Source organism: Pelophylax lessonae, assembly GCF_965119305.1.
Source record: "Pelophylax lessonae genome assembly, chromosome: 1".
NCBI classification, from domain to species: Eukaryota; Metazoa; Chordata; class Amphibia; order Anura; family Ranidae; genus Pelophylax; species Pelophylax lessonae.
This window is the reverse complement of record NC_138768.1, coordinates 428,431,789-428,444,096: the sequence shown is the minus strand read 5'-3', so window position 1 is coordinate 428,444,096 and position 12,308 is coordinate 428,431,789. Positions and strand designations below refer to the sequence as shown.

At 44.6% G+C, this 12,308-nt stretch overlaps 1 protein-coding gene across 1 annotated transcript in view; it reads right to left on the bottom strand.

Moving 5' to 3' along the window:
- LOC309544683 (thioredoxin-like) overlaps positions 1-12,308 on the bottom strand; it is a 36,263-nt gene that overhangs the window by 17,355 nt on the left and 6,600 nt on the right. The window contains exon 2 of the mRNA XM_082243595.1: positions 4,553-4,657. Coding sequence (XP_082099721.1) covers positions 4,553-4,657 — 105 coding nt within the window. The remainder of the gene's footprint in view (positions 1-4,552; positions 4,658-12,308) is intronic.

The following is a 12,308-nucleotide window of genomic DNA, read 5'->3' as shown; positions in this document are numbered from 1 at the left end:
TTTGCTCTCCCGGAGTGCCGGGGAATGAAGCCACCAAATCAGGGACTCCCGTACCCCAGCTCAGCTGGATTTCATTGTCCAGAGACTGCGTATTCTTGTCCCACATGATAAGAATCTCCTGCTGCAGTGACTTCATAAGGAACTACGCAAACCGGACCGCCTCGAAGGTTGACACCATCAGGCCCAGTACCCGCATACAAGTCCAGAAAGAAGAACATCTGCTGGTCAGCAAGAGACGAACGGCAACCTGCAGTGTCTGAAGTTTGTCGGGAGGAAGAATTACTCTGGCTAAGGCTGAGTCCAGAGTCAGCCCCAGATAGTCTAATTTCATAGAAGGGACCAAGGCTGACTTCTGAAGATTCAGAATGCAGCCAAATTCCTTCAGAGTTCGTATGGTGATCTCCAGCCACAAAACTCGATCTTGTATCTGGATCGTATGGCTTAGTGGACCCACTCGTCATGTACCAGGGAAATACACGGGTCCGGGAACCAGCGAAGACATCCTCCTATCCCAAATACAAGTAAGGGCGCACCTTTCTGCTGAAGGAGCCTTGTCTGCGGGTCTGGAGAAGCCCGCTCGACTTGCCAGACCAAGTTCGCTTGGATCAATCAGAGGAGGCCCCAAAAGGCTTCGATCCCTTGCCAGTCGATCCTGAGGGATGAAAAAAACCACACACACGACTTCTTATGATCCGAAAAGGAGGCCCACATCTGCGACGAGGGTCCTTGCCCCCTTGCCCTTAGTAGCCTGTGGAAGAAAGGTATTCATCCCCCCCGTGAGACCCTTAATGATGTCATCCAGGGTAGCTCCAAATAGGCGATCGCCTTGAAAAGGAGGAACAGCCAGGGCTTTGTTAGCATTCTGGTCCGCAAACCAGCATTTTAGCCAAGGATCACTCCTGAAACAGACTTGAGCCACTAGGGGAGCCGCATCCAAAGATGCAGAACAGATAAACTGCAGCCCCTGGACCAGCTGGTCTGCCAGTTTAGCAAAGGCAGGTGGGAGCTTTTCTTCCTCCAGGTCACGACACAAAAGCTTAGCCCACTCAGTCAGAGCTTGCAGCTCCAGGGCAATGGTGAACACCAGCCTCAATGCAGAGCCAGCCAGGGTGAACATATTGTGGGCCACAGCCTCCGCCTTTGTCAGCCAGGTCCTTAAACGACAGGCTCTTCAACCGGAATCATGGTTGCTTTGTTTAACCTGGAAACCGGAGGGTCCACCACCGGTGGAACAGACCACTTTTTGAAAAGGGACTCTTCATAGGTCGTTCTCACTCACGACAATTCTGTCAAAATAGCCAGGGGGGGGGGGGGAGGGGGGGCAACTTTGACGCTCTAGGTGGTTTGGGAGTGCCAAGGGCACCTGCGTCCCTCCTTTTCAGGGGCTCACTCACAAATAAATACAATCAGTGCGTCCACCAGCGCCTTTTCATGCGCCGTTGCAGCCGTGGAGGAATCAGCCTCACTAGGAGTATTCAGGGCGCGTGGTTGCAGACCCATCAGGGCGACCCACATCCGCAGTGGCCGAATCAAGATTCAGGATCAAATGAGCCAGGGGGAAGGCGGGGTGCGCTTTTTGCTAGCCCGTCGCCATGAAAGCCACCTCCATCCGGGACACAAGGGACTCCAGGACAGCCGTCTGTAAATGGATGGTCGAGACCCAGGAGGCACCACAGCCTCAGAGAGGGGAGATGAGCTCCAAAGACACCATTAGCCACCAGGGGGACCCACAGAATAAGTGTAAAAACGCTAAGGGACACCCCCACCTTGTCGCCAGCTACAAGCACCCATGGACCCTCAGCGGAGAGGGAGAGGACCCCACCAGACTCACCACCTGCACAACCAAGAACCGCTAGCCACCAGGAGATTCTGCACTGCATGTATGCGATCAGGAAGTGAAAAGTATCCAGGAGTCTCACTAGGGAAGGAGGGGGGGCTCCCACTTCCGAAAACGCCGCCCTTGGGCTCCACTGTCATGGCCGCCGCTGTTTTCAATGGCAAACCACCGCAAAATGGCCCCTGGGCATTGTAGCCTGTAGGCTACAAGAAAATGGCGGCACCACAAGGCTCTCAGGGACCTAGGAGATATCCCTAGCCACAGGACAGGAACAAGGCAAGATGGGTGTACAGACCACCTATACAAACCCTGCAATAGTGGAGGGGGGGTAGGATGGGGATGAGGACTGCTAAGGGGGGGTGCCAGGAAGGAGAACTTGGGGGTCCAAACTCCCAAAGAAGGGGCCCAGGTCCCCCCTAGACAGATCCTCCGCTCCATCGAAATGAGGTGGCTGTCGGCCAGGAGGAACGCTGCAACTCAGGCCGAGGCCAGGTCATATGCAACCTTGCGAGACGTTTAACTCGCAGGGCCAGCCCTTGTCCAGTGGGGCTATGTCGCAGCCGACCTAGCTAGGAGCTGAGGCCTGCACGCACGCTGGCCAGACTGGGGTGACCACTGGATCTAGATTATTCAGCCCGTCACCCAGTCCGGCTGTTGATTGTAGATCTCACAGGAAAAATTCAGGAGGAAAAAAACATTTTCTATCTCAGATCTCAGCAAGTAACTAGGTCCCTACTCCTGACTAGGTAGAAAAAAAAAAAAAAAAAAAAAAAAAAAAAAAAGCAGCTATAGCAGAGAGAGGGAGTATACCCCCCTGGGACTGCCCAAGGGTGTAGCGAGATTTTTTTTTCTGCCTAGTGTCCTACTCCTGTAGGGGCAGTTTAACCCAATGGTTAAGAATACCATAAGCTGTGTCCATCAATAAACGAAAGAGAGAAATATTTCCTCTAACAATATTTGCAAATTGCAGCTTTACTCTGAGCAGAAATTGCACTATGAAAATATTTTCACTCTAGATGTTGGTCTCACAACTTCACTGATCGGAGGAAAAGCAAAACCAATTTACTGACCAGACAATAGGGAAACACTATGCTGTGATGGTGGAAAACCTGAATAGGAATTTTACCTGTCAATTAAGGCCTGAGACGACAGAAACCATGACCTACTGTATCCCAATCAATCACCCAACTGCAGGAGGTACAAGATGGAGCCTACAAGCAAACTAAACTGGAGCCTCTCCTGCAGTGTCTCCTAGTGGCAGAAATGCACATTTCTCTTGTTGGAAAACGTGTGAGAAGTACAGTGTTGCAGTATTCCAGGATCTGTTTGTCTTCAGATCGTTCAATAATTTTAGACTTCACATAAAGTCTCATTAAGGTCTTCAGGTTATAACATTTAAATACCAGGATATAGATTTATATTATGGATCATTGTAAAAAAAAAAAAAAAAAAAAAAAACCCCCAAACAATTTTTTTCCCACAGGTCTTTCCATCTCTAGCTAGTGTGGATAAAAAGTGAAAAATTTTGTTCTATAAGTTAGGCCACTGATAATGATACAAATAGGTTTTTGCTACAAAAGCAAAAAAAAAAAAAAAAAAGAAAAGTTTACAAATGAAATAAAAAGAGGGTGGGATTCAAAATAATCAGCAGCTATACTGTAGGAAGCATAACATTTCATGCCACCTGTAGATTGAGGTTTGGAGAGTGGAATTCCAAAAGAAAAAAAAAATATAACCCACAACCGTAAAATTAAACTGGCCTGGGATCATAATGCTATACTGCAGTGAGCCGTACTAACATCATAATTGCAGTGTTGAAGACCGCCCACCGCAGGAAGAAGAGGACCCCTGGCCCTGACCATTTAGAAGATTGCTGAATTTAGGGTATGAAGAAAAAAAAAAAAATATATATTCTACAGTGTCATTTGGTATCCCCATGAAACCTCAATATTAAGGTTTTATTTTGCCAAATTAAGAACTAAAAAGGCAAAACACATTTTTAAATATTTTATAGATTTTGAATGCGAGTAGCCACCTTGGTTCAAATTCTTCATTAATCTTAGTAGCAAGGTCTCCAACTGTAGTTTCTAAAGCAAGCCAAGATGTAGGCTCCATTCATTTATAGGCGTCTTGGATCGCGGGCAGAATCGCTGCGATCCCGAATCATTGCAAATCGCGGGACACCTGTGCGATTCCCATGATTTGCAATGGCACCCCAAACAGTGTGATTTTTCCACAATTGCATCCCCCCCCCCCCCCATCGCCCCAAAAAAGTACAAGAACTTCTTTAGGGCGACAGGCGTCCCGCAATTCTGTTTGCCGCAAATGTTCGCCAAAATAACGCAAAAATAATCACGGGACGCCTGTCGCCCTAAAGAAGTTTGTGTACTTGTTTTTGGCATTTGGAGTGCCATTGCAAGTCACAGGAATCGCACAGGCATCCTGCGATTTGCAATGATTCGGGATTGCGGGCAGAATCTGTGATTCTGCCAGCGATCCAAGACACCTATAAGTGAATGGGAAATGATAGGCAGTTCATAAGAGAATGAGCTTTATATAACTTGTATATAACCCTCTGCCAAAGAAGAAAAACAAAATTTTCCTAGTATACTAGTCTCAATACGCTTTTTAATTACCATAAAACAAGGTTACTTTTCACAAAATTTACACCTCACTAGAACAAAAAATTCCTTTCTACAGTGTATAACCTCTTACCTCATATATGGGAGCAATCCTTCTGCACGGTCCACACCATGTTGCAGTGAAATCGACGACGACCAGTTTATCACCCGCAGATGCCAAGAACTCCTCAAACTCTTTCTGTTCAAATTAAGACATCATAAATGAAACATTTCATATGAGATTTTGACTAAAAATGTTTTACTAAAAAATCTGAACCTAAACGCTATTACATGAAAACCACCATTTAGTTACTTCTCAAAACTTGGTAGTTGTGGAGCAAGAGCAAGCTGTAGTATTGCTTGTACACACACACAGCAGATAGATCATTAAAGTGGAAGTAAACCCTTGTATCATTTTCAGGGAAGGAGCGGCCATCTTGGCCTCTGTTTAATCTTCAACTGCCATTATGCTGCACATGTGATCATTTATGTCACCAGCCAGCTATTGGATGGTTTGACAGTTTCGTTAAGAGCACAACCACTGTGACAGTTACAATCCTGGCACATGCCAGAAAACATTTTTTGAAACTTTTAAATAGATGGGGTTTACTTCAGCTTTAGGCACTTCAAGCTCGGATTATTTCACCCCCTTCCCTACCTAGGCCATTGTTTTCAGTACTGTCAACTTTGAATGACCATTTCTTAGTCATCCAACACATACAGCCAATGGCTGGGAAAGGAAAGCATACAACCGATTGCTGTCCATTACCTGGCACTGGGCCAATTTCATTGGTCTTGTACCCCGCTCCCCTGTGCACCAGGTGCACGGGGGTTAAAGTTAAAAGTTGCTCTGCTTAGTTTAATGTTAAAAGCGGAACTAAAGTTTATTAAAACAAAAAAAAACACCCCCCAAAACCCTGGAGCAGGCTGGCACTTTATTGTAGAAGAGACATGAAATGAAATACCCCTTCTGCAATAAAATAAACCTACCTGCCTGTAGAATATACACCGATCAGTGCCTGTGTGCTGGAATGGTTGTACGCCTGTGCAGGAGTGTCAGTCTGCCCTAATCAAGATGGCTGAAGCCCAGCACCCAGAAGTTGGGAAAAGATGCCTGCCAGTGCCTGTGAGGAAGCTCCGGGGAGTCCGGCCCTTGAAGCAAGGTTAAAGTATTGTGGAGTTTAGTTCCACTTTAACTGCTTATTAGTTGCTAAAGTGTTGGCCTTGTACAGTTCCACTTTTTTTTTATGGTCTCTCTGCATGTTATTTGTAATAACAAACATCTATGCCCAAAATATTTGAACGGCAATACTACGTGCTCATGGAGGATAAAGTGAACTAAAAACGTCCCCACTTTTGGTGGGCTGCTACTTTTACATATAAACAACCAAACCATAAGAGCCCATTCACATTAGCGCAGCTTGTCAGGCAACTTGTCAGCCTGACAAGTCACGGTCCATTGAGTAGTACAGGACCCGTTCTAATAGGAGCGACACAAGTCGCTCCGACTTAGAAAAAGGGTCCTGTATTACTTTGGGGCGACCTCGGAGCGACTTGCATAGACTTCCATTATGTGAAGTCTCTGCAAGTCACGGTGCACGCGACTTCACAGGTCGCCCCCCGAAGTCGTGTCGCCTCAATGTGAATGGGCTCTAAGTGAATTCTAAAACATCTCAACCACTCTAGTAGCATTCCACCCCTTTTCATTCACATCACATTAAACCACCCAGTGATAAAACGTGGCCAAGTCCACTCAAAGCGAGTACAGGAAGCACAAGTCCATAGATATATGTAATGAAGACTTTGTTCACTTCAAAACCCAGGACTCCAACCACCAAAAGAACATCATGTGAATATCGCTCCCCTTTGACATCACACTCACCAGAATGGATGGTCAAAAAAAAAAAAAAAAAAAAAAAGCAGACTGTTCAATCACAATTGTTACTCCTTCAATGGCTGTTAGTACCCACCGAAATGGTCATCATTCACTAATGTTCAAACAGGGAAAACACAAATCCACATAGCGTAAGCCTGTTCCAAGTATTTGATTAAAATAACCATTCCCCCATTAAAACTGCACTTATAAAACTACATAAAATACTTACTTATATTCAATTCATACTTCAAAAGTCAGGTTGCCACCAAGGTATATTTGGCTAGCATCTCCCCACACTCATGGCATGCTGATGTGGAGGTGCATGTCACATCCGCTAGCGTGCCGTCACTTCCGGTCGCCGTAATACGAGATATAGTGTTGTGTTAGGAAACACGTGGAAGGGGAACTTTGCCTCTCCCATGTCCTTTGTGGCCATTTTGCTTGGCAACCTTTATCTAGTTATGTGAAGAAAGTTGTGTAAACTACGCTATAAAGTTGTAATACCCAAAATGCACTCTAGAAGGCTCTAGGGTACAGCTTTGTGGGTTGTGGTGAGCAATCTTCAGTGTATTAGTCCATAAAAGAGTTAAAGGGAAACTCCAGTCAAAAATGAACATTTTCCTAATTATAGTATGTTAAAATATCTTTATCTTTGATTTAGAATGCAACTTTGATTCAACTTTACACTCTCTGGATCAAAGTCGCATCAAAGGGCTGTGACCTTGTGTGTCCAAAGTCGCATGACAAGTCACACTGGTGGAAACATAGACTTAATGTGGTTGCCTGTACTATGACCATTGTAGATGGCCTGTACTATGACCATTGTAGACTGAGCTGAGACCCCCCCCCAAGCACTTCCAGCTACACTGACAGTCCCCTGTCCTGTGTGAATGGGTCTTTTTTTTTTATTTCTTAATTTTCTCATGAATTAGTATGTACAATGCATCCTTACTGATGAACACTGGGTGGGAACCTACGATCAGCTCCTCCCATTCTGTATATGCCCACTGGCTACACCGGTACAGTGCCCCTCCCTGGAAGGGATGTCACTATCTTTCAGTAACCACACCCACTTGCTGCTCTTGGACTCAGCAGGAAGAGGAATTGAAGTCATGTGACAGCACTAAAAACTGTAAAATAAGGGAGAAAAACTGGGATTTTTTCCATTTTGGCACAGAAGGCTGAACTCCACTCACATTGATTGCAGGGGAGAATTTAGGGCATAAGGCTGGACTTCCGCTTTAAGCGCCAGCGATGGTGTCTTACAAATTTCAGACAGCTGCGCCATATGGCCACACCATCAGACAAAGTAGTAATGATGAAACATATCAGTGCGGGACCATACAGTGACCAGAAGCGACATAAGCATACTACCAGATGTGACGTGCACGGCCGCATCAGTGGGCCACGAGTGTAGTGAACACTGAAGAAATGACATTTTTCTACAATGTGAAGTAGTGAGTGTACAGATTGTGTAAATTTGCTGTCCCCTCAAAATAAACTCAACACACAGCCATTAATGTCTAAACCGCTGGCAACAAAAAGGAAGTACACCCCTAAGTGGAAATGTCCAAATTGGGTCCAAAGTGTAAATCCTTTGTGTGGCCACATTTTCCAGTACTGCCTTGGGCATGGAATTCACCAGAGCATCACAGGTTGCCACTGGAGTCCTCTTCCACTCCTCCGTGACGGCATCAAGGAGCTGGTGGATGTTAGAGACCTTGCGCTCCTCCACCTTCTGTTTGATGCCCCACAGATGCTCAATAGGCTTTAGGTCTGGAGACATGCTTGGCCAGTCCATCACCTTTACCCTCAGCTTCTTTAGCAAGGCAGTGGAAGTCTTGGAGGTGTGTTTGGGGTCATTATCATGTTGGAATACAGCTCTTCAGCCCAGTCTCCGGAGGGAGGGAGGGAATCATGCTCTGCTTCAGTATGTCACAGTACATGTTGGCATTCATGGTTCCCTCAATGAACTGCGACTCCCCAGTGTCGGCAGCACTCATGCTGCCCCAGACCATGACACTCCCATCACCACGCTTGGCTGTAGGCAAGACACACTTGTCTTTGTACTCCTCACATGGTTGCCGCCACACATGCTTGACATCATCTGAACCAAATTTATCTTGGTCTTGTCAGATCACAGGGCATGGTTCTAGTAATCCATGTCCTTAGCCTGCTTGTCTTCAGCAAACTGCTCGCAGACTTCCTTGTGCAACATCTTTAGAAGAGGCTTCCTTCTGAGATGGCCAATTTGATGCAGTGTGCGGCGTATGGTCTGAGCACTGACAGGCTGACCCCCCACCCCTTCAACCTCTGCAGTAATGCTAGCAGCACTCATATGTCTATTTTCCAGAAGACAACCTCTGGATAGGACACTGAGCACGTGCACCCAACTTCTTTAGTCGACCATGGTAAGGCCTATTCGGATTCTTCAGTGTTGTCACATGAAAAGATATAATAAAATATTTACAAAAACGTGAGATACTGTGCATTTTTGTGAGATACTGTACCTTGGTGACAACCTAACTTTTGCAGTGTAAATTCAATATTTTATGTAGTTTTGCAAGTGCAGTTTTGAGGGAAGGATTATTTAATAAAAATACTTGAACAGGATTATGCTGTGTGGATTTGCTTTTTCCCCGTTTGAGCTTTAGTGAATGAGGAGCTTGTGGTGGGGACTAGCAGCCATAGATGGAGTAGCAATTGTAAATGAGACAATCTGCTGTTTTGACAATCAACTCCGGTAAGTGTGGTGTCAAATGGGAGCGGCGGTATTAACCTGATGCTTTTTTGGTGGTTGGAGTTTAGAAGTGAACACCAAGACTTTATCACATATCTATGGACTTGTGCCTTCTTAAGACACTGTACGAGAGGGCTTTATTCGCCCACATTTCATCACTAGGAAATGCAAACCCAGAGGGCAAATAAACAAAACACACCACACCTGACAGATCGCTGTACCAACACAAGCAATGTTAATGTGTTCCGACAAGGGAGAACACACATCCCCCCCACACACACACTGATCAGAGCTTGTGCAGCCTATGTATGCAAGCAATGGACTTACAAACAAGATCCGAAACGTAAGTAGGGGACTTAATGTACTTCTCTTTTGGGTCACAGGAGCGCACACACTTTTGCACCCTTGTGACCCTGAACCAGCCAACAGCAGGATAAATCCCATTGTCTGCTGAGGTCACAAAACCACACCAGGCTTTGTAAGGACCCCAACATTAATGTTGGGATCCACCCAGATGCCCAATTGGAAACTGGCTCAGCCTCTCAGCTTGCACCTGGGAGCCTGAGCCAGCCACTCCCGCCCTCTTACCAGTTCAGCACTCTAGGGAGCGCTGGAGGGGCAGAGGGTGTTGACTAAAGGCTCGTTCACACTGGACGCAATATCGTCCGATTTTCTAGCTCTTGCTCAGCGGTCAGAACAGTTTTTAATTTGACAGTGCATAATGTTACACAAAATTTCGTCCGATTTTTTTCCCTTGAGACGTTTGATCGTAGAGTGTGATGCAAGTATGTATACGCGTGACCCCTGAGGCCACATTGATTAGATGGAGAGCTCAGTTCATATTAGTGCCACGAATATAGATACGAATTATCCATTTGTTTTTTTATTGATAAACTTCCGGGTCGTCAGCAATTTCCGCTCATGCACGGTCTTTCGTATCCGATTTTTCGCTGACATATTGCACACACATTAAACGAAAATTGGTAGTGCTGAGGACGAACGATGAAAATTTTGGAGTTTGTCTCTCCATTTTTTTTTTTTTTTTTTTTTTAAGTGGAGAATGTCGGAATCAGCTGCTGAAAGTTGTGTAAACACTAGCCGAAAATCATACGATCTTTCCTCGAAGATTTTTCGGCCAATTTTCTACTAGTGTGTACCCCACAACAGTCACCGCTCTTTGCTCAGAGCAGACTGAGAATGCAGCAATCAGGCGATTGTTTTGTTCTCAGTTTTATGGCTGACAGGGTACAGCTACACCATCACAGCTATGCTGAAGACAGAGGTGTGCATTTTTTTTTTTCACTCCCAAATTTCCCATTTAATAAAATATGATAAATTACAATTTATGTTCAATAATAAAATCATGGAAATTTTTTTTTTTTAAAAAACTGGACCTTCTAAGGCCATCAAGTATAACTAAATGCAATTTACTCTGTGTCCTATTTACTCTCTGTCACTGTCCTGATCACCAAAGTCACTGGGAATAAAAGGGGAGGGTAAATCCAAAATTTTAAATTGCCACCAGAACAGGAACAAAAAAGGTGAAGTGCTCCAATGGGGATGCTTGTTACACACCTCCTGTTGAGTGTACAGGACAGGAAGTGAAGGAAACTTTCTCTAATGGGACACCGATGCCACAAACCCAACCATGCACAATTACAAAAGAGTAGTTGATTTAAATGGATTTATATTTACAATATATTGGATTTATCTTTATAATATAAACTCTTCTTGGGGTTTAGCTACATCAGCAAGTTTTAATCTCTAATTATAGGATTTAGAATTTCATTTTAGGCGTATGTATGCAATCACACAAGAGTAATCTCTACATGAACCACCCTCTCTCTGTAGGCAATATTAGATTTATGTTTGGCCAAACAAGGATTTTCTTAATGAGAATAATTGTATGAGAAATATTTAAATTGCCACCGCTTCTGTCCTGATACTGCTAGCTGCCAGGTTTTTATGCTGACCCTGTAGCTTTAAACTGAATTACTGAGAAGAAAAAACCCTTTACCCTCTTCCCCAATGTGAACTTGAATTGGTTGTTCTGCCTAGAGGATGATGAACAAGGTTATATACATACCTTCTTTGTTCCTCCAGCAGCCAGCCATCAATTCTGCTGTCCAACACTCCTAGGTGTTGGGTGGGCACCAAGTGCCCTCATATACAGTGCAAGCCTACTGGTCTTGCAATGTAAGGGATAACGGTCCTAGAGCGGTGACAGTTGAGCAGTGAAGAAAAGAAGCTTCAAAAAGAAAACCTGCATGACAAGGCATTAAAGAGACAAGCCTGCAGTAAGTAGTAAGGTACATAGGCAAGTATATTACCTTATTATTCATACCGGCCTAGGCAAAAAATAAAAAACAGTCCAGGTGTGGGCCATTCTGTCATTTTTTTTTATACCTTTTTCTAAAAAGGTTTTTAAAATAATTTAAAAGTCTAGCTTAACTCATTTACAAAGTTTACAAGCTGGCCTAAACTAACTAGGTCTCTCCCTTAAAAAAAAAAAAAACAAAACAAAACAAAAAACTGTATGTAGCTGTTCCCGGTATGAGCTCAGACTTCCAGAAACACAGACTTGTGACATCAGTCCCATCTCCTCTGACCCAATCAGAACAGGCTTTGTATTCAATAATAGAATACATCACTCGCTGTGATTGGCTGAGGGCAGCTGCTGTAGACTAGACTCATCTGTGTTCCGGAAGCCTAAGCTCGCACTCGGAACAGTGCAGTATACTGTATGTAGCCGCAACTAAATACTATTTTACCACACATGCAGCAGACTGGCAGCACTGGTAGTTCAAAAGCTGGACTTCTCTGTTAAGCTTTTATTTTAATTATCTGCTGCCAATGGTCCCCATTACCCCCTCCGCTTTTTTGTCTCGTCATAGTGATCATATTTTCTTACTGCACTAACACGACAACCCCACCCCCCTTTTTTTGTTAACTGTATTATTCATTTAGCCTTAACGCATGTTTCACATGGGTTTTAGGCAAAGGAATCGCTCTCTCCCTCCATCATTTTGAGCGTGTCATTCCTCTTTTTCCTTCCCCTTCTGACCATGTAGCATGAGTATTTTAACTTTAAGACCTGAGGATTTTCCTGTTTAACGTCCAGGCCACTTTTTTTTAACTTGGCACTGTGCAACTTTAACTGACAATTGCGCGGTCATGCAACGCTGTACCCAAACGAAATTTACGTCCTTTTTTTCCCACAAACAGAGCTTTCTT